Source organism: Zasmidium cellare, assembly GCF_010093935.1.
Source record: "Zasmidium cellare ATCC 36951 unplaced genomic scaffold M409scaffold_51, whole genome shotgun sequence".
Taxonomy (NCBI): domain Eukaryota; kingdom Fungi; phylum Ascomycota; class Dothideomycetes; order Mycosphaerellales; family Mycosphaerellaceae; genus Zasmidium; species Zasmidium cellare.
The window spans coordinates 47,483-69,945 of record NW_022986995.1 but is presented as its reverse complement, the minus strand read 5'-3'; the positions used below and the strand labels follow the sequence as shown (position 1 = coordinate 69,945).

The 22,463-nt window shown below is 52.7% G+C and overlaps 11 protein-coding genes across 11 annotated transcripts; 6 read left to right on the top strand and 5 right to left on the bottom strand.

Moving 5' to 3' along the window:
• Positions 1-201: 201 nt before the first annotated feature.
• Positions 202-942, top strand: M409DRAFT_29407 (uncharacterized protein; the record flags this gene model as incomplete). The annotated part of the gene is made up of 1 exon (XM_033809453.1): positions 202-942. One exon carries the CDS (start codon positions 202-204, stop codon positions 940-942), a length of 741 nt encoding a protein of 246 aa, XP_033660999.1.
• Positions 943-1,497: 555 nt separating this feature from the next.
• On the top strand, positions 1,498-2,043 carry M409DRAFT_29406 (uncharacterized protein; the record flags this gene model as incomplete). The annotated part of the gene is made up of 1 exon (XM_033809452.1): positions 1,498-2,043. The coding sequence occupies one exon, from the start codon at positions 1,498-1,500 to the stop codon at positions 2,041-2,043; it is 546 nt and encodes a 181-aa protein (XP_033660998.1).
• A 267-nt stretch (positions 2,044-2,310) lies between these two features.
• Positions 2,311-3,665, bottom strand: M409DRAFT_70644 (uncharacterized protein; the record flags this gene model as incomplete). Its single annotated transcript, XM_033818829.1, has 3 exons — positions 2,311-2,637; positions 2,690-3,200; positions 3,259-3,665. The coding sequence occupies 3 exons, from the start codon at positions 3,663-3,665 to the stop codon at positions 2,311-2,313; spliced, it is 1,245 nt and encodes a 414-aa protein (XP_033660997.1).
• Positions 3,666-4,053: 388 nt separating this feature from the next.
• M409DRAFT_29404 (glycoside hydrolase family 125 protein) lies at positions 4,054-5,718 on the bottom strand (the record flags this gene model as incomplete). The annotated part of the gene is made up of 2 exons (XM_033809451.1): positions 4,054-4,141; positions 4,193-5,718. 2 exons carry the CDS (start codon positions 5,716-5,718, stop codon positions 4,054-4,056), a joined length of 1,614 nt encoding a protein of 537 aa, XP_033660996.1.
• A 552-nt stretch (positions 5,719-6,270) lies between these two features.
• M409DRAFT_29403 (uncharacterized protein) lies at positions 6,271-7,775 on the bottom strand (the record flags this gene model as incomplete). Its single annotated transcript, XM_033809450.1, has 3 exons — positions 6,271-7,531; positions 7,580-7,681; positions 7,735-7,775. 3 exons carry the CDS (start codon positions 7,773-7,775, stop codon positions 6,271-6,273), a joined length of 1,404 nt encoding a protein of 467 aa, XP_033660995.1.
• Positions 7,776-9,732: 1,957 nt separating this feature from the next.
• On the top strand, positions 9,733-10,803 carry M409DRAFT_29402 (uncharacterized protein; the record flags this gene model as incomplete). The annotated part of the gene is made up of 1 exon (XM_033809449.1): positions 9,733-10,803. The coding sequence occupies one exon, from the start codon at positions 9,733-9,735 to the stop codon at positions 10,801-10,803; it is 1,071 nt and encodes a 356-aa protein (XP_033660994.1).
• Positions 10,804-11,892: 1,089 nt separating this feature from the next.
• M409DRAFT_29401 (uncharacterized protein) lies at positions 11,893-13,600 on the top strand (the record flags this gene model as incomplete). The annotated part of the gene is made up of 2 exons (XM_033809448.1): positions 11,893-12,085; positions 12,141-13,600. The coding sequence occupies 2 exons, from the start codon at positions 11,893-11,895 to the stop codon at positions 13,598-13,600; spliced, it is 1,653 nt and encodes a 550-aa protein (XP_033660993.1).
• A 160-nt stretch (positions 13,601-13,760) lies between these two features.
• M409DRAFT_70640 (uncharacterized protein) lies at positions 13,761-15,587 on the bottom strand (the record flags this gene model as incomplete). The annotated part of the gene is made up of 1 exon (XM_033818828.1): positions 13,761-15,587. The coding sequence occupies one exon, from the start codon at positions 15,585-15,587 to the stop codon at positions 13,761-13,763; it is 1,827 nt and encodes a 608-aa protein (XP_033660992.1).
• A 651-nt stretch (positions 15,588-16,238) lies between these two features.
• On the top strand, positions 16,239-17,703 carry M409DRAFT_70639 (uncharacterized protein; the record flags this gene model as incomplete). The annotated part of the gene is made up of 4 exons (XM_033818827.1): positions 16,239-16,254; positions 16,302-16,328; positions 16,381-16,661; positions 16,714-17,703. The coding sequence occupies 4 exons, from the start codon at positions 16,239-16,241 to the stop codon at positions 17,701-17,703; spliced, it is 1,314 nt and encodes a 437-aa protein (XP_033660991.1).
• A 379-nt stretch (positions 17,704-18,082) lies between these two features.
• Positions 18,083-19,926, top strand: M409DRAFT_70638 (uncharacterized protein; the record flags this gene model as incomplete). Its single annotated transcript, XM_033818826.1, has 3 exons — positions 18,083-18,560; positions 18,613-18,704; positions 18,778-19,926. 3 exons carry the CDS (start codon positions 18,083-18,085, stop codon positions 19,924-19,926), a joined length of 1,719 nt encoding a protein of 572 aa, XP_033660990.1.
• A 1,053-nt stretch (positions 19,927-20,979) lies between these two features.
• M409DRAFT_60211 (uncharacterized protein) lies at positions 20,980-21,618 on the bottom strand (the record flags this gene model as incomplete). Its single annotated transcript, XM_033814391.1, has 1 exon — positions 20,980-21,618. One exon carries the CDS (start codon positions 21,616-21,618, stop codon positions 20,980-20,982), a length of 639 nt encoding a protein of 212 aa, XP_033660989.1.
• Positions 21,619-22,463: the final 845 nt, after the last annotated feature.

Sequence of the window (22,463 nt, the reverse complement as noted above, 5' to 3'; positions counted from 1 at the left end):
CTCGGGATCATACCGTATCTGGGCCGGTCAACTTCCTAGGAGGATGCAAACTTACTTGAACGCACACACAGAACTGATCACTTTTCGGTGCTTCGCTTCTTTTACCCCATGTCCGCTGCCTGTCGTGCTTCAAGGACCCTTTCACTTTTGGAAGTTTCTGCGTCTCTTCTAACATAGCAAGAAGCAATCACGTACGCAAAGATGGAATCTTCAATCGCAGAGAGACAAGCTGCGCACGAAACCGTCTTCCACACCCCAGAGATCCTAGAAATCATCCTCGACTTCCTCTCTTTCCCAGACCTCTCCGTGTGCTGCCTCGTCAGCCAACGCTTCCTCGGCACGATCGAGTCCTCGCTCCTGCAACGGAAATTATCAGCCTGCGAGACGGTCCAAACAGAGACCCTCCAATACGCCACCAAACCGAACGGCGCATTCGACTACGACCTCGGTGTCAAGACAAGCAACAGGAAACTAAGCCCCCTACTCTCCGCCTCGAAAGGCGCACACATCCGCCTCGACCTAAGCCCAAATTGCGCCCCCACCACAGCCCTCCTCTTCTCCATCAACGACTTCCTCTCCTCCCCCGACACCTGGCGACGAACCTACCTCACCCTCCCCCCGATCCCCGCCGCCCGCCTACGCATGGAATGGACTCTCGAGCACGACGGCTTCTCCGGCAAGCTCTTCGACGAGGGGAAAGTGGAGAGTGTGGACGGGAAGGGGTTGACGTTCGGGGAGCTTTGGGATGGGTTGATGGCGAAGAGGCCTTGGCATTATTATTCGGTTCATAGGATGGGGGCTAGGGTGGGGAATGTCGATGCGGAGGAGAGGACTGTGGAGGGGACGCTGGGACGGCTGGAGGTTTTGACGGAGGGGAAGGTGAGCGTTGTGGAGGGACGGTGTTGGGTGCAGATACCGAGGATGACGGGGCTGGTTGAGTAGCGTGGATATATATGAGGGAGTTAGAGGGTGCTCGCGGTGCTCATTGCAGAACGCCCAGGTTCGTATCCAAGAAGGCCCACGCCAACACTCTGCAAAGCGTCAAGGGAATCGTGGTCTACGCCGTCTTGGACGACAAGACCGAGCGCAGCGATACATCCTCGAATGCAACAAGAGACCATGCAGGCGTTCCCCGATCCAGTCACAAGATCTCGCCATCTCGTCCCCGATCTCATGTTGTGTCACCGTCACACAAATGCAGGGACGACGCGGAGTGGACGAACTGCAGCAAGGGGAGCCGCGGAACGTGTTTGAGACGAATATGCGGTGGAACGTCTGCAGCCAGGACAACGCAGATGTTGAAAACACATTTGTGCAGACCGCGTTTTTGAGTTCTTGTCGTTGGATCTTCGTTTGATTTTCTAGTTTTCGATATTTGAACTCTTCGTTGCAACAACGCGACGATTCTCTACAGCCTTCTTCGACATCGAGACTGAACCCTCGATCGACGAAACCAAACCAACTCTACGCATCACCAACCCACTCTCTTCACAAGCCATGCCAACCCTCCTCTCCCTCCCCGACGAACTCCTGCTCCAAATCCTCTCCCACAACACACCCCAAAACCTGCGCTCCCGCTCCGACTTCGTTACCCACATCCGGCACGGCGCCCTCAACAAACGCCTCCTGCGCCTCCACCGCGACAGCTTCTTCCACACCTTCATCCACCGCTTCTCCATAACCTGCCTGTACAGCGCGCCCTCCCCGCGCTGCGCCTACACCCAAGTGCACATCGATGGCGTGCTGACCGCACGGACGAGTTTCCTGGAACAGGTTCGGAAGGTGGATGTGAGGTTGTATGTGTATTATAAGGAGAGTGTTGAGACGGCTGTCGAGGAGGTGAGGGGGGTGTTGCAGAGGTATAACAAGTTGAGATGGTTGAGGGTCGGGGTTAGTACGGGGAGTTGGGAAGTTGCGGAGGTGCTGGGGAGGAGGATTGGGGAGGTTGTTGAGGAGGAGAGGGCGGTGGGGAGGGCGGCGGAGAAGAGGGTGGAGGTTTTTGTGGAGATGGAGTTGATGGGGGTTGTTGTTGAGGGGAAGTAGGGGCTGCCTTTCCTCCCTTGTTGTGTTTGGGATTGGAAATATCCCCGGTGCTTGCAAGCTAGCTGAGCAAACTGGAGGATGATCCTGAGAGTAGTCGCTCTGAGAATCGGGGGGATAGCCGCGATGCTTGAAGATGAAAAGGGGGGGATGGGGAGAAGTCGTCCAAGGATCTGAGAGTTGAGTTTCATGATAACGCGAAGACGAATACCTACGCCAAACATAAGCTTTCCTTCAAGAACTACAGATGCAACTCCTCACCATACAGCCTTAGGCCTCCAAAGCCTGATAAACCGCCGCCTCACAAGCACCCCACTGCCCCATAACCCCCAGATCCCCAAACGGCATTACCTGGCTTGCAATCATGCCCGCAACGCCTTTCTCGCGATCACACCACCAGAACAAATTCGCGATACCCGCCCACCACGCTGTATTCCTGCCCCTGCCGGTCGGTCCGGGTTCTTGTGTGATCATGAAGCTGAGGCCCCAGCCTTGTGGCGGGTTGCCTTCTTGCGGGTAGAGCTCTGGGGCTGGGTTTGTTTGTTCGGGTTTGGCGGCGGGGATGCCTTGGCGGGCGAAGTTGGGGAAGTTGGGGATCTGGGAGGGTTTAGAATGGGGAGTCGTACGAAGGGGAAAGTGTACGGCGTACCTGATTCTCGAACATGGCGTCCACAGTCTCCTTCTTGAGGATCTGTGCGCCTGTCTTCGGACTCTTCCCATCGTTCAACAATGCAGCCAGAACCTGCACATACTCCGTCGGCTTCGCAAAGGCACCAGCTCCGCCGCTGTGGAAGACATGCTTCTTCTCATGATCCGTCTCTGCAAGCAGCGGCTCCCGATAGATATGATCTCGCTCCTCAGATTGCTGGGACCCAGGCCATCGCTGATGCATGTACGCCAGGTTCTTCTTCATCTCAGCCGTGGGAAACATATTTATATTCTTGAGGCCGAGTGGCTCCATGATGTTCTTTTGGATCCAGTCGTTCAGTCCTGTTCCCGTGGCTCGTTCGAGGACAATGCCGGCCCAGTCGATCCCTATGCCGTACTCCCAGTTCTCGCCTGGGTGATGGACCAACGGCATGCGGAGAATATCCTTGACATCAGCATGGAAGACGTCAAAGCCCACCGGACGTCCATAATCTCGCAGTTTCGGGTTGAAGCTACGACTCATAAGCACAATCACACCTCCCAACACAAAGACGCTAAACCTGTACTTACAACTCATAAGCAAACCCACTCGTATGCGTCAACAGTCCCCTCAACGTAATAGCCCCCCTCTTCTCCTCCAACGTCCCATCCTCCCGCAACACCTTCACGGCTTCCAACTCCGGACAAAGCTTATACACCTGCTCATGGTCATCCAGCTTCAAAAGCCCCTGCTCAACGGCCTGCATGCACGCCATGGTCGCGAGGAGTTTCGTGCAGGACGCAATCCAGAACACCGTATCGAGGTCCATCGGGGGACGGCCGGCAGCTGCGCCTTTGAGGCCGGAGGGCACGGCGGCGATTTCGGAGCCGGACTTGTCGATAGCCACGAAGACGAGGCCCGGGATGCCGCTGGTTTGGTCCGAGGTGACAGAGTCGAGGCTCTTTTGGATGGCATCTTGGGCTTTCTGGTTGACCATGGTGGATGGTGGCGCTGGCAGCGAGCTGGAAGCAAGTGTCTAAAAGATCTTATCCTTCTCCTGTCTCTGTGAAGGATTTGAGGAGACATTCTCTCTGTCGCGTGGGTCATTGTTTATATAACACCCCGCCCCATTGTCAAGACCCCGCATTGTGGACTGCCATCGAGGTCGCTCCAAAAGGGAGCTTTGGCAGCTCTGGTATGCCGCTAGGGAAGAGCTCCCTTCTGCCGGCGATCAATCACATCGATGTGTGCCTGTAACTCATCCTAATGAGGCAAGAGAAGTTTCTGGAGGTTAATGGGGGCTAACTTGAATGTATCTCACTTGTACCTCTGCTAGAAGGATGCTCGCACACTAGGCTTCGTTCTAGCTTCTCGCATTGCGTTAGCTAGTACAGATTTCTCGATAGGAGATATGGTTTCCGCTCATTCAAATCAAGAATCATCTCGCCAAAGAGCGAGTTGCACCATGCAAACCTGGAAACACAAGTTAGCCGCAAGTCCATAACAAAGGAATCTCCCACTTACCACTGCCTCGTCCAATCCGTCGTATTTCTACTATTGACACTCTCATGCATCAACCCCAATCCCGCCGTTGAATTGACGAGCTGCTGAAGCTGGCTCAAAATCTCTCCGTCATCATTGCTCGTTTGAATCCTCGTGATCAAAGCCATCGGCCACGGCTTGCCAGTTCCAGTGTGTGGGCTACCTACTCCACTGATGTATGGACCTTGCGACCACCATGGGTCGTCGAGCGAGAGAAGCCATTCGCGAGTGTTTTGGTAAATCGTCGCCTCGGCTGAGCGAGGAGAAAGAATGTACTGTTGCAGAGGGATGCTCAGGAGAGATGGAGTGTTGGCGTCGTCCATGAGCGAGCGACCTCCGTAGCCGTCGGCAGAGAAGGCGTAGATTTGCTTCGACGGGTCGTTCGGGTTTGGAACTACACCGTACTTCTGAATCGCCGCACGAATTGTCTGCGACATGGAGCGCATTTCGGCAGCGAGAGATTTGGCCGAGGGGTTTCTGAGTTTGTCCATGATCTCGGCGCCAACGACTAGGTACCCTGCGAACATGATGTTTGATGGGACCATGAACTCGTAAATGTTGCTGTTATCGCTAGGCCCAAAAGGTGCTTTTACCATTCCGGTGTAGCGAACTGGGGCACCAACACCATTCAAATCCAGAGTTCCGCCAGATGTCGTCGTCTGACTGTTGAAGGTATACGCAGGGACCAATGGCTCTCCAGTCTGGTCGTTGTAGAACCCTGCCATCTGCAACTTGCTCACTCGAAGAATCTCCCTCACCGCTGCGATCCAGTTGTACTTGCCGAAGAACGCCGAATCTCTGGTCCGCGAGTAGTAGTCATGGCTGACTTGGAAGAAAGCACCGTAGCTATCCAGCTCAAAGTTTGGAGTAAAGCAATAGTTCATGTCAATTGTATCGGGGGTGAAAGTATACGGATCACCATTGTAATGCGTACCGATACCTGACTCTGGCGGTGGCTGGAACGAGTTGCACCAAGGCTGTTGAGAAATGAATCGTGACTGCAAGTTGATGGTGCCACGGAACAGGCTCGCCAGGCTGTTCGGGTCGTTCGAAGGCTCCAGTAAAGATTCATACGCATGAATCTGGTTCGAAGAGTCACGAATCCACATAGCATCAATGTCTCCCGTCACCAGGAATGCGAGTTCTTCAGTCGAGTCGTTCGCACTGTGTCCTCGCCACTTGATCGTCGTGTCTAGCGTGTTAGGAAATGTGTTGCGAAAGAGCCAGAACAAGTCATTATCTCTGATGATGCGCTGGAACTTGTTGATCGTACCCTCGACTACCGATGAATTGAAGGTTCGACAGGCGGGGGATGGTCTTTGGAATGGCAACTTATTGGGCCCTTGGCTGTATGGCGCGTGCGGCTGCTGAGCGTAGTCCGTGTAATCTGGGCATGTTGCTGAGATGTTGGCACGTCTAGTGATGGCAGCACCTGAGGTCAACTGTCCAAATACCAGAACCGCCGCCAGCAGAGAACGAAGAGGTCGAAGCCGCTTCGAATGGAGCATGGTCGCAAAGGTGTTTTGAAGTCGCTTGCGTTTCCCGAAGTTGTCTATCTTGCTGTGGTTGTGACGAAGGAAGAACGTAGCCGCCGAAGAGCAGGTGATTTTGAGGCGGCACGTGACGTTTCAATTTGCGCTCGTGATGAGGTGCAAAGCTCAGATCAGAACAACCTCAGTTGTTTTTCTTGCACATGCATGCTCAGAGCCGTCAGCCACCGTATAGCCTAGAAAACACTCCTTAGCAGGACAAAACAGGCAGTCGAAGTGCGTGAAGGGGCCGGGGGCTGTTTAGAGGAAAATTGTGGTAATACCGTGATCATTTCATTGCAGGACATTGCGCGAGTGGCTGGTCAAGGACATGGTTACATCCGGGGTGGAGGGTCATGGCCGAAAGAGGAAGTGGTTTCAGATCCTAACGGCATAGCGTGGCTCCTTCGTGAGGAGTCATGTAACCCATTTCTCATGCGAGGTTATAGGGAATCCTTCAATGTGTGGGGTATGGAGAATTTAAGGTATTGCGAAGTAAGCCGGCTCATGAGTCGTTGCATATCGTCGTCCTTATGTGAAGCATTGGTCCCAGAGACCGTCGCTCTTCGCGAAGCCTAAGCTGTTGACGAACTTGCTCAACGTGCATCGTCCATAGCGATCACCACCGCACTGGCTCAATGGCAGGACTCGGTCATTGATTACTACTCGAACGAACTCTTCGCGGTTACCGGCACAGCGCAACTTCTCAAAGTAAGCGCGGGCCGCAAACGGGACAGTCCAAGCCGCACTGTATCCGTTGGCGTCTTGTGCTTCTGTGACGGTGGTATTCGACAGAGGGCCAGTGCCGTTGTAAAGTCCCAGCGCCGAGAAAATAGCAGTCATATCGTTGTCGTGACTGAAGTCCGCGTAGAGCGAGCGGCGCAGCGGGAAAGTTGCCGGGTTGTCGTCAAGTGTGTGGTTTGTTGAAGTCTCGTCATCAACAGCGCTGTTGGTCAGGCGGGCGATGAGTTCGTTTGCGAAACCGACTCCCTGCGTAGGGCCCAAGGGGTTGCCATAGCTGTAGCCATAGTACTTGTTCAGAGTTTCGTAGTAGTTGTATTGATGCCACTCCTCCTCGGTGAAGAGGCTGCAGAATGATGAAATGGTTCCATTGTTGGAAGCAACAGTATTGAAGGGACAGAGATCCATTACGTAGGTGACCTCGGTCTGGGTCAAATTGGCACCCTGGAGATCAGAGTTGAGGCGGTTCTGGATTGCCGGGACGAAGACATTCGCCCAAGTCTTCTGGGCGTTGGAGGCGATGGAATCATCTGGGCCGTCCTCAAAGTTCGTGCAGAGACCATGGTTGAGAGTGTTATTGGAGCCATCTGCCTCAGAGATGACCGTGATAGGGTAAGGATAGGTCGAATCGCCACGCCTGTTGCGCTTATCGGCCAACTTGGCAGAATGGTAGCCTTGCGTGAAGTTTTCGGCGGACTCCACGACACGGTCCTCCGAAGCCGATCGCACGAAAGGTGTCAGATGGTTGGCGAGCTGCTCATATCGCTCGTAGAACTTGAGGCCAGAGTTGATCATTTCCTGTTGGCCGAAAAGCGTAAGCTGATCGGCTCCGAGGGTGTACTCGTAGTTCTTGAGGAAAGCGTATTTTCCTGGGTAGTTTTGAACATTGGCATGGATCTTCTGCACGGTTGCATTGTATGCCGCCGTCTTGGAAGCAGTCGGATCACGGGCTCCATGGCGAGATAAGACATTCGCAAATGTAACACTGCAGCGCGGAGGGACTTCGCTGGGGATTGAAGATTCCACGCTGAAGAACGGGCTATATTGACCCCTGCGAGCTGTTAGCGAAGATGCCTTTGACCGAGGGGATTCTATGTACCAAAAGTGAGAGATATCAGGCTGGCACTGATAGCCATTTTGAACGCTGTCGCATCCAGAGCTACCATGGCCTGGCTTTCCTGGGTTCCATCCGGCGGAAGATCTGTAGGAGACGTCAACGCTGTACATATCTCCGTAACTGCTGGAGCCGCTCACCCCGAGACCAAAAGGCCAACAGCAGCTAAACCACAAAGCATGGTGATGAGCAGAACAGCGATCTTCTGAGTGAAGTTTGAAGTAACAAACTTGCTGCCAAAGCCCTTCTGGCCGTGCAGAGGCTCATATTTATGCCGTGTCCCACTGCCCTGCAGCAGGCGGCCCAGAGAAAAGTCGACCATCAAGCTCGCCACGCCTCCTCAAGCCCCAGCATGGTTCGCGTAGTCGTGCATTAGTCTGGACTGCATCTGTGCCGGCTCAGGTACAATCGGCCAGATTTTCGTCTCTTGTTCCAAGCGAAATTGAGAGAGGATGTAGGCGTGGAGATGGACGCGGCGGAGGGGTCGCCAGAAGTGAGGTCAGCTCAACCAATTAGAGCGTCGACATTGACACGTGTCCTCCCCGATCTCGCCCGGTTTCAATGATCGCCCATCAATTTTTGATTCAACCTCCCTTCTCTTCAACCGTATCTTTGGAAACCACATCCCACGCCTTTGATATTCGACAATGGATTACATAACGCAAAGACAACGCAGAAAGTCGCCAATGTCGTGGAAAAGGCAGGTAGATGGAGAACAGAAGAGCGTTCCTGATTAGGGAACACTAGCGCCACCACTGGCCAGATACGCATCTATGTTCGACTACCAGCAGGACTCGAATCTTGAACCGGCATGGATCAATCAATGGATATCCACCCACGCCGCACTCTTTCCAATGCATCCCACCCATCAGTCAATCCACACAGACGTCGCCAAGCAGAATCCAATACTGCTCAGTTCGTCTCAAAACAATAGGCCAGGAGTGTCCAAAAAGGAAACAGGATTCCGTTCTCGAAAGCTCGGAGGTCCCGTACCGAACCTCCCCTCTGAGATGACGCAGAAGGTCCGATTGTGGATGTGGTCAGCTTCACGAAGTTCACGAACAAGCAGATTTCGCAGGGCACGTTCGGTATTCACGGGAATTTGCATCCGGCGTCCATTGACGACCATCGACGATGTTGCAGGATTATCGCCCCAAGCGTATGAAACCGCGAGGTATATGGGACGCTGTCAAGACTCCGTGGTCTGGCGGCCAGCATCATTATCCTTATTCTCACCGCTTGCGGTAATTGTCTGAGAGAAGACATGGGAGTTGCAACGTAACAGCTCAACAGGTCGAGATGTGATCGCACTTAAAGCAAAGCAGCCTGATCTCGTCCTTCTCTGGACGCGATAAGACTTTGTCTCCGTTTTGGTCGGATATCTCCTTGTGGGGTCGGAAACCGCAGCTAGAATATGGCCTACGAGTCAAGTGCTCGAATTCCTGCTATGATCAGGCTGAGGTAAGTCAGCTGTGGATGAATGCAAATATCTAATTTTTAACGCTGGGCTTTGAGAGTGTCTTGTTGTCATTTTCCATGGCAAATGAACCCTAGTGAGGACAGTAGGAGCTTGAAGATTCCGATCAAGCTATAGTCCTCAGTGTCTTGTATGCGGGGTGGGTAAATTTGTCGCTTTGGATGGCCGTCGACAATAGGTTCAAGAACTAACAAATTTGGACAGTGATGTAAACGATGATGGAGAGGGATCATGGCGTGACTGCATCGCTTGTTGGCGATAGAGTTGAAGTAAGTGGAGGTGATACAGTCACTTTGACATTGTACACTATACCGCAAGGTATGTTCTGAATAGACATGATGTCTGCTCTCCATCTCCTGGACTATGGCTTGGCTGCCGGCTCCATGCTCTGTAAGCGATTTCCACTTCCCAAGCTGGGAACAACGGCCAACCGCTATAACTTCCTTCTTGGGCCACCGGCATGTGGGAAGCTTGCAGCTGATATAGCTCCCAAGATTCCGTTCGGTCTTCGGCATCATTCCGCCAGGCTTTGATCCGTCCCAAACTCCATCGATACGAATCATTCGCCGTTGTCGCAAGACCGATGAGCTTTGGAAAATAGTGGACCTGGCACAACTAAACGTGCGAAGACAGTGTCATAGGGACATTCGCGTCCATGATCATGTCTGCCGCCATAACCCGCCAGGATACTAAAACTGAAGCTCCAGTCCGAGATTCTCACACCAGCAATGGATGCGACTCAGACCACACCGAAGAACCCAAAGAGGAGCTTCCTACATTCGAACAACTCCCTCTCAGACCCAATGATCCGCCCTACAGCGCCTGGGGCCTATGGGGCGAAGATGACGAGCTCGGCCGCCTCAACCTCCTCACCCCAGAAGTAGTAAAATCCGCGGCACTCGAAATCCAGCATGGCATCAGAATACCACTCAATCTACCCTTGGACTTCCTAGCGCGACCCATGAATCCCGCACGAGAACCATGCATCCACCGCATCAACGCCAAAGGAAGAGCCAACGACGACTCGCTGCAGATGGACACGCAAGGCTCGAGTCATTTCGATGGGTTAAGACATGTGCCCTATCTGGATTTTCCAGAGAAGGGGAGCGTGAGGCATTATAATGGTGTGACGCAGGAGCAGATTTCTGGACCGCAGGCAGGGGATAAGCTGGGGATTCACAACGCGGCGCAGACGGGGATTGTGGCTAGAGGAGTTTTACTGGATTGGTACCGCTATGCTCTGAAGAAGGGCATTGAATTCTCACCTCTCGATAGCCACCGGATTCCACTTTGGCAATTGCAGGAGGTAGCCAGGGAGCAGGGTGTCACCTTTCGCCAGGGCGACGTCTTGATCATCCGCACAGGCTGGACGGTTGCATACAGTGCACTCTCACACGACGAGAAACTAGCACTCCCATATCGCGATCCCCGAACCGCTTGCGGCCTAGAAGCATCGAAAGAATTCTTGAAATGGCACTGGGAAAACGGCTTCGCAGCAGTCGCATCGGACACCGTGGCGTATGAGGCCATGCCATTCATTCGACCTGCTGGCGCCTGTATGCATGAGGTCTTCCTAAGCGGATGGGGCATGATGATTGGGGAATCGTGGGATTTGGAGGAGTTGAGCAGGCAGTGTGGACGGCTACAGAGATGGACGTTTTTCTTCTCTAGTCAGCCGTTGAATGTTGTTGCTGGGGTTGCGAGTCCTTGTAATGCTATGGCTATTTTGTGAGTAAGACATTGGGCTGCTTGATGTTGGCGTGTAAAAATAGCAAAGGAAGCGCTGGGTTTGGCCCTGCTTAGCCTTGAGTTGCGTCTTGGTACGACAGGCTCATCTTCCAAGAAGTCCTCTTCTGTTGTCATCGCCGTGTGATGTACAAGTATGGCAGCCTTATCAGCTTCCGGTGGACCGAGGCTTCATCGAGCAGTCTGGCTGTCGATGCAATGAGACTTCTGTTGTCATCTAGACATCTGTAAGATAAGACCTTCTCAGAGAAAACCTGTTACTCGAGACAGCTGTACATATTCCTTGTCCACGATTTCAGACATTGAACCCAAACGGTCCCCGCTCGGCTCGACCCCGCTTTTGACCAAAAAGAGTTTGTCTAGCTTAAACTAAGACGATCCTCCAACCACACTTTCTACATGTACATCGACCGCGGTCCTCAACATGCATCTCTTGACATCAACGAAACCGGAGGTTTTGCATGGCCAGTATGAATACAGCAGCCACAAGGCAGAAAGGCCCGCGCAGGTAAGCATGCCGTCCTCCGTATCTCTCCTTCCTACGCAAGTGGCGGGACGTATTCACCACAAGCCATCTCAAGGAGCCATCCAAAGAAGCGAGTGGGGAAGGATTCCATAGCGACATTCCCATTAACCTACCTGCATAGTGACTGACTCGACCTTTAGATACGCATTTGCATGTGCCCAATGTCGCCGCAAGAAGATTCGATGCGATGGCGAAGAGCCGGCCTGCAGGCGCTGCCGCCAGAGCAATGACCATTGCCACTATGCACAGCGAGCTACAGCATCCCGCCTGGAACACGCAAATGCCCGCATTGAACTTTTGCAGGCTGAACTTGCTCAAACAAAACAGACTGCATCCCCAGACTCTCCTTCAGCTCAAGCAAATGCGGCCCGATCTCCAGCAGGTCAAATTCCCAGATCTGACTTCCCCCCCGTGGAGAATACGGAACAGGATGACATATCTCCTCACGTCGGGCATGATGAGCATGGCCATCTAACGTACCATGGACCGACTTCTCGCTTTTCTGACGGCGGCTTGACAGGATGGCACATGGAGCCCTCGCCTCCCAAAATGCACCAAAACATGCAGAAGGAGCACGCAGCAGCGCTGGAGAACAACTATGTCATGCTCAATGAAGTATGGGAGCCCCTAGTCGAGAGCAAGACCACAGAGGACCTCGGTGCAGAGCCTGAACTGGTCCACAAGCTCCTCAATTGGTTTTGGATCTGGCAATATCCTCTGCACAACTACCTTTATAGGCCATGTAAGTCTTTCCGCGGCTGTGACTCAAAGACTACGCTTCTGATATAGACCTCAAGGCTTCATTATGGACATGGCTCTTGGTGGACCCTACTATTCAAAATTCCTGCTCCATTGCATCCTTGCCCTATCAGCCCGGCATCTAGAAACAGAGTCCCCGGACAACGAAGTCGCTCAGAAAGGAGAATCGTTCCTGTCATCAGCGAAAGAGCTTTTGATGCATGAGCTTGGGGCTACCAAGCCCAAAATCCCAACCATTCAAGGCTTGTTGGTCCTCAGTGGCCGCCAGTGTGCGGTCGGCAAAACGTCTGAAGGCTGGTTATACCTGGGTATGGCTATTCGCATGATGACGGACCTCGGTTTGCATCTGAACTTTCAGGAACTCATGCATCTTGAGAAACTGACACCCGTCGAGCTCGAAGTCCGCAAGAGGCTTTATTGCTCAGCATATATCTGGGACAAGTCGATGAGTTTGTCACTTGGACGTCCACCTGCACTCTCAAAGTTGCCGTCTTCAGCGCTAGAGTTCCTGGATCACGCTGATGATCAATACCTTTGGCTGCCTCCAGACTATCCGGACTATCCAAATACGGACACCTACCAGACAACCTGTTTCCAATTCTTCTGCCGGCTCGGCACGATCATCGAGCTTATTATGCTCCCTTTCCCAAGTCGACCATCCGCTGTGGCCCTCAAGGAAAGGCAGTCGAGAATCGAAAACAAGCTACGCCTTTGGCTTGACGATCTTCCGACTGGGTTGAAAATGGCTACCGACTGCGAAGTCTGTCCGCCGCCGCATATCCTGTCGCTAAACCTGCTCTACCACTCTTTGCACATCATACTTTGGAGACCATATCTCGACAGGCCCGAGACTGCATCGCATGCCACTAATGTCTGCATTAATAGTGCTCAGACAGTGCATGACATGTTCATCGTCTATGGAAGAACTTTTCACTGGAAGAAGATGTCATATCTTGTGAGCTACTGTGTGTACACCGCTGCCACTGTCCAGGTGCACGAGATGAGATCTACTGATATGCGACGGCGTCAGGACGCGACGAAGCGTCTTGCAATGCTACTGCAAATCCTGGAGAGCGAGTTGCGACAGACGCCTGGTATTCGTCGTAGCATTGACATCATCAAGCGGCAGTTGAGGTCTTGGACGCCGAATCGAGCCCCGAACGCATCGACTGCCGATGATGCGACAATTGCCCCTGGAGAAGAGACTACCCGCCAAGGCAAATCATCCCTACCGCTTGGTGACCAAACGTTGCAAGCCCCGTCCAATGCTGCGCTGGTTCCAAATACGGAGGGACCGAATGAGCAGCTTCTACCTCAGCCACAGGTCGACAGCACCAACGCATGGGCCGTACAGTACGATCAAATGAGCGACGTCGCGAGTAATGATTTTGGATTCGGCTTTGTGGATACCAGCGCCGGCTTCTATCTTCCGTGGTCGATGGATGATGCCCCCAGCTTCAACTTCTTTGGCACTCAAACCTTTGACACGACTTTCTGATCGAATTCGGGATTTGCGAGTTCAACGGATGTCAAAGGTATACTTATGAATCTACATACGAAGCTGCAGAAATGCAAGTCTATGAACGCCAGGGCAGAAACCAGGATCACCTGTGACCGTTCACTCCATTCGCCATCACAGCTATACCACTCGTTGCCGGCTACGCAGACGCACCGATGATTGGAACCGACTTGGACCCCGCAGGTGGCACTTCAATTGTTAGGAGTGGAGCATGCTGTTGCGTGCCAAGTGTGTCACGCTCTCCCACGCTGCCCTGTGCCCATGGCCGCTTGATGGTGCACTTCCAAGCCAGTGCCGGCTCGAAGTACATGTTCACGATAATGTCCTCATCTCGGACTCTGTACAGCTTCTTGATCGTCTCGTTCGTGAGGAGATTCGCCTTCTTGACGCGCTGGTAAGCATCCTCAGTGTCGCACATGACGTCCAGCGTTAGTTCGAAAGGACCTGAGTTCTTGGATCTGACAACCCGAGCAATCTCGGATAAAGGTGCTGCGCCAGATGGGATGACTTTGCGGTTTAAAGGCTTCAGTTTCCCACTTTCGATGGCTTGGAACTGCTCTTTGCTGAGAGTGCTCAAGGTGCGAGGCTCTTGGCTGGCCTTCACATCGTGCATTGTGATGGGGAACAGGGACACTTCTTCACCAGCCTCGAGATCGACCAAATGGTAGAGGCTGAACTTGAACACAGGTCCAGCTTCCTGCTCATGAGGCGAAAGGGGTGATGCAAAGTTTCCTGTCGTGGCAAGTTGCCCATCGTACGAAAGATGCAGAACGGTTGCACGAACATTGTTGGCGATGGTGTGGGAAAGCTCTTGCGTCGACGCGAGGACTTCACCAAAGACACCAATCTCATGTCCAACTGACATATCCGGCTCCAGTGGCCCCATGGTTGCGTTTCGGCCGTAGATTTGGTACTTCAACTGGCAATTCTCGGACTTATCGAGTTCAGGGAACAAAGCTTGTGTGTATTTCCTCGCGCGCTCGAGGAAGTCATCAATCTGGCTGATGAGAATGGGATCCCTAATGCCACCAATGAAGATGGTGCGGTAGCCAAGTTTGGTCACTCCTTCGAGCTTCACTTGGTAAGGAGTCGGGACGAACTTGGCTCCTCGAATGCGAGTGGTCTTTTCCGTGATCTGCTCGTACTTGGAGCCATCCAAATGCAATACTCCGCCCGGGCCTGGTAATCTGTCTGGTCTTGTCTTCTCGTATAACGTGTGGGCAGCGACGGACAATGGTGTACATCGCTCCTCCGGAGACAATGGGGTGAGATCGAAGCTGTCTTTCCGCATCGTTGCGATCATCGAGCGACCTTTGGGAACGGCGCACATGCCTCCGCACTCCATGATCTTGCCCATGTGCCAGGCGACTCCAGGCTCGCAGCCTCTTGCCAGACAAAACGCAGCAAAAGCGGCTGGGTCGTACGAGCGGCCGCCGAGAATGATGTCAGGATCTTGCTCCAGTGCTTTGAGATAGGGCTCACAACCCATCTGTGCCACCACATCGACTGCAGAATTGACGTCCTCTTCTGTGAGTTCCGGTGCAGGACCACATGGACTCGTCTTTCCCGCGCGGATACGGTTGATTATGAGGTGTCGATCCACGCCGGCGTCAATCGTGGCAATCTTGAAGTTGTATCCTCGTTCCTCCGCAATTCCCTTGACCATCTCGAAGATCTCACGGACGTGCAGATCACTGCCATCACCACCGACGGATCCTATCAGAACCTTGATCTTCTTGTGAAACGCGGCGTCAAGGAGTGGTTCGAGATCTCGTATGTATGAGCCCTTGCCGCAAGTCATCCTATTCATGCCGAGCTTGTATGGCCCGCCATCTGTTGAGCCGCTGTCGACGATGACAGCCGCGGGCGAGTATTTCTCGATGCCGTACCAGAACTCATCGGAGCGAAAACCGTATCCCAGCATGCCCACTGGGGTGAGGATGTTGAACTCTTGGACTTCCGCCATGGTCTATGCTCTTGTACGATTGGGTTGAGTTGGTTCAAAGTCTGAAGTGATGATATGCTATGTGTATAGCCTGGGCTGCTGGCTTCTCAAATACTATTCGAGACGGGCTCTCGATGGCTTATAGTCTATGTGGCAATGAAGTATCAGACGCCAATCCTGTTGTACGCCCTCAGTGCCCCGCGTGAAAGCGATCTCGGCATCAACCCTTGACAGGCCTCGGATACATTGCGCTCGGCATTCGCACGTGGAACGATGATACCACGGCATGATGCCGCACAGCCCGGCCGAAGCCTATTATCGACCCCAACCATTGGTAGCGCTACCCCGTGCCTACGCTATCCCGCACTGTTGGGGTGAGGGTATATGGGGAGCATAGACGGCCTGAAGTCTCTGCAACGATCAGCTCGAACTCTTTCCAACCTAGACTCTTGCACGTTTCCCTCACCCTTGCTTCATGATGGCTGCGTCTCCTGTGGAAGAGAAGACTATGGGCGAGGCCCAGTACATTGACGAACTTCCCAAGGCTGGAGATGGGGCGCCCACTGTGGAGTACGATGCTCAGGAGGAGAAGAGGGAAGTTGGACTCATACCTCATCACGATGTGAGCAGCCATTGCAGCTATCTTGTCGCGTGACTAACTCTCGCAGGCTTATGGTCATCAATCTTTGTACGTCGTTCAGGACCTGAGCTGCTATCATACTAATGTGCTTCCAGGCTCGTTCCTTGATCGTGGCAATGTCGGTCAGTACAATAGGACAATCTGCTCACAGTACAACATGCTGACGTCGTAAAGGAAACGCCTACGCTGCTGGCCTAGGCGAGGATCTGGGAATCACATCTGATGACTACGCATGGCTGATTACAACGTACTTCATTGCGTACATCTGCTTCCACTGGCTTATCCTGGTCTGGAAAGTCGTCTCACCTCCGGTTTTCGTCATGTGTGCTGCTCTTGGCTGGGGTACCATCAGCATGCTGCAGGCAACGGCAACAAGCTTCGCAACGCTGATGGTCTGCCGATTCTTCCTCGGCGTGTTTGAGGCTGCCTTTGCCCCTGGCATTCCTCTGTTCTTGGTATATTACCTTCATCGCCCCATGTCATATCGAAGCTGACAAGTGGTCCTAGTCCTTTTACTACAACCGGCGAGAGATGGGGCTCCGGTATGGGCTCTTCTTCTCGACGGGGCCTCTGTCCAGCTGCTTCGCTTCTGCCATGGCCTACGGCATCTTACACGCTCGCACCGCTCTCCAAGGCTGGCAATTGCTCTTCATCATCGAAGGAGCTCCGACCATCATCCTCGCCCTTGTCGCTGGCTATGTTCTCCCAAAGGCGCCCAACAAGTGCCGTTTCCTCACTGCAAGAGAGAACGAGATCGTCTCCTCCCGAGCAATCAAAGGCAGAGGCCAAGAGGAGGAAGGCAAACTCAACTTCAAACAAGTCTTCGCAGCCTTTTACGATTACAAGAACTATCTCGGGGCTGTCATCATCTTCTGCTTCAATAGCAGTTTTAACTCGCTTCCAGCGTTTCTACCAACTATCATTGAGGACATTGGTATTGGAAACGAGCTCACTTCACAAGGCTTGGTGGCTCCACCGAACCTGATGGCATTCATCGTCTGTGTCATCATGAGCACTACATCGGATCGACTTGGAATCCGAGGTCCATTCATCTGCGCCTTGAGCTGCGTCGGCGGCGTGGGCTATCTCCTCCTCAGCCTCATCGAGACACCTGGTGTACGATACTTCTGCACATTCCTGATCCTGTGTGGTGGAGTCCCAGCCAGTGCTCTCACCTTTACCTGGGTCACAGACAACCAAGGGTCGGCCTCAAAACGTGGAGCAGGACTGATTATCTTCGGCGTCGTCGCCCAAAGCGGCTCGATCTTAGGTGCTCATCTATTCCCCAAATCGGAGGCGCCGAAATATGTCAAGAGCATGGCTATTTGCGCAGGCTTGCTGTTTGCTGGTGCTATCTTGACGGTCATCTTTAGTATTTGCCTAAGGATGCAGAACAAGTGGAGGGATGAGAAGTACGGCAAGGCGGATCCAAAGGAGGTGCCGTCCGATATCTTTGATCTGGGCGATCAGCATCCGATGTATCGCTATGTTGTGTAGGAGGTCAGAGTAGCCAAAAGAACATCGTCACTGTCTTTATACCCCTCAGGGGCAACAAATCGTGGGGAAGAAGACTTAGCCGGGGCATGTGGTCCACCTTTCCTGTGACCATGTCGATCTCGTCTTCGGCCGAGTTGAGCGGACTTCATCTTCGCAAAATGATCAAATCCCTCCTAAACTTGTGAGTTCTTTCCACACGGCCGTCGGTAGAGAGTGTCTAAACCACAACCATCGGAGATGATACCCCAGCGCTAGTTGATGTCCCCACGGCACGTCAATGAGGGGAAATGATGCCGCGTGCTTAAGAAGGGTGAAGACCCCGAGAAAGTGGACAACTGAGTCCCATGGGCTCATCAAAATCATCAAGATGCTCTCATATATGCTAATTCCATTACATGCCGGTGGCTTCACCAGCGCTTCCAGCCTTGCCGATGTCTGCACCACTGCCCACGCCCGATCATCTCTCCCTCAAAATGCTTACCAAGGCATCATCATCGACGACTCTTCAGTCTCTGCAAACGCCTTCTACAACATCAGCATCTCGGATGTTATGTACCCGGACGCAGTGATTGATTATTGCAACGTCACATTTGCATACTCGCACGAAGGCCGAGTCAACGACAGAGTACTAGTAACGTACTGGCTTCCTGCACCCAACAAGTTTGAAACCCGATTTCTGGCTACTGGAGGTGGTGGATTAGCTATCAACTCAGGCAACACGGCTGTTGCTGGTGCAATTCCGTACGGTGCTGCGACTGGCTTGACAGATGGAGGGTTTGGGGGATTCGACGTGCAGTGGGATGCTGTGTTTCTTCTTGCCAATAACACTGTGAACTGGCAGTCAGTGTACATGATGGGTGAGGCTTGTTCGAATGCATTCAAGGACATTAGGCTAACCTTCTTGTGTAGGTTATCAAGCTATCCATGAGATGACGGTGATTGGCAAGGCTTTCACCCAGAACTTCTTCGCTTCAAACCGCACTCTATACACCTACTACCAGGTATGCCAATCTACTTCTGCTGCTGAGTGATTATAGGTACTAGTGAACGAAATACATCGCTGACTCGGATCAGGGTTGCTCTGAAGGCGGCCGTGAGGGTTTCAGCCAGGTTCAACGATTTGCAGACACTTACGACGGTGCGATCATCGGCGCTCCGGCCTTGCGGTACTCGTTTCAACAGGTCAATCATCTTCATTCTGGCATCGTCGAGCAGACTTTGGACTACTATCCCCCGAGTTGCGAGCTCGACAGAATTGTCAATGAAACGATCAAAGCCTGCGACCTCCTGGACGGTAATGGGGATGGAGTCGTGTCTCGAACAGACCTGTGCGCCCGCCATTTCGACCTGGAGTCGATCATAGGAGCTCCATATTCATATCCAGCGACGCCAAGCAGTAGAACAACCCTCGCAGCGCCCGCACAGAATGGAACCGTCTCGGAGAAGGGCATTGCTGTGGCAGCGGAGATCTTGAAAGGACTGCAAGACAGCAAAGGTCGACAAGTGTACGTCCCGTACCAGTACGGCGCAACCTTCGCAGACGCCGCGACTGAGTATAACAATGCTACTGGCAAATGGCAGATTCCTGAAAATGGCCTTGGGACACAGTCTTACGGATCAGAATGGGTGGAGCGATATCTCTGGCTTCAGAACTCCTCAACCCTCCCGACGCTGAAGAATGTAACCTACGATTCACTCAAGGAGTGGATGATACTCGGTCTGCACATGTACTCAGATTCACTGCAGACAACTTGGCCCGACCTATCTTCTTGGCAACAAGCCGGCAACAAGATCCTACACTACCATGGCGAAAGCGACAACTCGATCCCCACAGCCGCGTCAGTGCGCTATCGCGAGTCAGTGAGAAAGATCATGTATGGGCACCTTTCATACAATGCCAGCGAGGCAGCTTTGAGCGAGTGGTACAAGTATTACTCCATCCCAGGCGCGGCACACTGTTCGGACAATCCTTACCAGCCTAACGCGCCGTTCCCGCAGACCAACTTCAAAGTCATGATAGATTGGGTCGAGAAGGGGGTCAACCCTAACACGTTGAATGCAACAGTGCTGCTAGGAGAGAACAAAGGCCAGAACCAGCAGATCTGTGCTTGGCCTTTGCGGCCGCTATGGAAAGAGAACGGAACGATGGAGTGTGTTTTCGATCAGGCCAGTCTTGATAGCTGGTTCTACGACTTGGATGCTGTCAAGGTGCCCGTTTTCTGAGATAGCGACTGGATATCCATTTCAACTCAAGACTTTCGCATCTTCCGCACAGCCTTAAGCTTGACAGTTATAGCCCTGTGCAATGTATTGATTGCATGGCCCAGCGTTGCAGATGGGTATTCCAAGGCTGCCTCCCGATATGCAAACGTCTCCAGGGGTGCTGCATCCCTGTGGGCTACAGTCAGAGAACGGGTTCTGTTCCAATTGTTGTTGAGGTACGTTGCCCACGCTGGTATAGTCTCCGCATGCTTCGGCAGCCACTTGGAGTACGAGATGAGAGCCCAGTATGATGGCCATCTTGAAGAACCCGGCGAGCTGCATTCTGCTTGTAGAGCAACGGGGTGTTGAAGAAGTGAGTTCAGGTTGCGAAGCGACAGTAGTTGTGGAAGATATTACAGCAGGTCAGGATACATGAGAGTCTGGACTATGCTTCACATGTGATGAAGTGACACAGAGTACGCCAGCATTTCACAAGCTTTCCCACACCACCCACAATCCATCAAGCAACCCAACGCCAGTCCAGGTCCAGACAGCAACATGGCCAACACCAATGGCAAGATCTCTTCCCGCTCTGGCGAGAAGTATTCGAAGAGCAAGAAGGGTCTCTCTGGTCAGGTTTGGTGACCTGACCGAATGATCAGTATGTGACACACTGCAGGGCACATCTGATGGGCCCTGATACAACAGGGGCCTATCAACTTCATCTCACAGATAATAACCACGAGCTGGTCTTTCACACGTCGGTCGAATCAAATGAATGACAGTCTTGGGACATCCCTGGGGGGTGCTTATTTTCAGAACAGTGATAACATATGAGCTCCGGTCCATGAAGCTGAGTTGCGTTCGTATACTATTCGCATGTCTCGGAATTCGAAACATGCGAGGATATCGAAACTCAGGGACTCTTACCTCGCTTTGCTGAGGATACGAACAGCAGTTCAGACACTGCTCTTTATGCTTTGAAAGCCGCTGTTAAATGATCGTCTGGACTGTCTGTATCGGGACCTAGTTTCCTTGCTCATCGACTAGCTCAATCGAACTCTTCGATGCCTCTCACAACACAGTACTTTGCACAGCTCCATCTGTCTCCCGCACCCACGTGAACAGGCTTGAGCTCTGTCTTATTGTCTCGTACACAAACCCCGAGACCCTCATTGTCATGACGACTTTGGCTGTGCCAGTGTCTTCATCCACAGTGCATGTCACATTTTGAACCTTGTTGCGGTGGTTCGGTAACGCCTCGGCAATCTTTTTAAAGCCTTGAATTACATTTGACCTGCCGCAGCTGCCAGGTGATTCGATGTCCGGAGCCAAACAGCTCAAGAACGGAGATGTGTAATTGCGGTCGTTCATGAGGTCAATGATTCGGGTGCTGAGGTGAATCATCAGCTCTGCGGTGCTGTCGAACGAGATAAATTGAGGAGTGGGGACTGTTTGATCGTGGTGCTTCTGCGGCAGTCTGGCTGTGGCTCTCTCTGAAACATGCAAAGTCGTTCCGAGTTCTTTATCAACCGCAACTTCATTCTTTTCTTCTTTCAACAACACCTCCGCCTTCAGTCGCTTGTGTCTTCGGATAGTCGGCCTTGTGATGGCCGCTTCTTCGTTCCCATTCGAAGAGGAGATCGTTTTTCCTTCGCACCCAGATGATCGCTGCCGTCGTTGGAGTGTTGATCTGAGCCGTGGAGGAGACATTATGTTGATGTGGGCTCTTGGCAAGGAGCACACGGTGGAGAACCGAAAGTTTGCCGTGGGCGATTGGATATCTCGAGAAAGAGTGTGACTTGGAACGCACCCAGTGACGCGATCTTGAATTTCTTCTACCAAATGCCTCTTGATACATGGACATGTGCCGGCATCCTACCGCTGCCCCCAGTCTAGCTCTGCCCTAGAACATTGGCACTGGGAGGAAGCTAAAGTGAATGCCAAGACGAGCCCTTGACGTTGGGGAAATGGTCATGGCAGTAGCTCCGTTCTGTCGATTTCAGGACCATCAAGACCGACACGTCAATTCAGCCTCAATGAACCGGTGTAATAGTCTTCATACTACTGAACGCGCAATCCCAAGTGGCCGGTTGTAGGGTCATTGACTAGCGTCTTTGGATCTCCACGTGAAGCTTAGCTCTAATGATCCTGAATCCTTCGAAGGATTTTGTGCTGGGGCTATTACCGGGTTGACCTCCAGGCTGGAATTCATAAGCAGAATCAAAAAAAGAGACTTGCGTATGAATCGCTGGCTATAGTTAAAAGTCCTTGGCACCGTAGGATTGCAGCTGAATGGTTTCACAGCCGCGACTGCAGATCGTGCCTCTGTTTGCTCTTCGACTCGCTTATCTAGGCGATGACACAGCTTGCAGCATGCCCGGTGTAAGCGAAGTAGCATGTGTGTAAGTACATCTACATTGCGCCACGTGGCCGACGTGGTATCGATCCTGGCTGTTTGGGACATAGGGCTGCGCGGAGACCAGTAGGTGGTCAAAGCTCGTTCCCACTCGAGTGAATGTCTTTAGCCGGACTTGGCCGAACACACACCGGAAGTC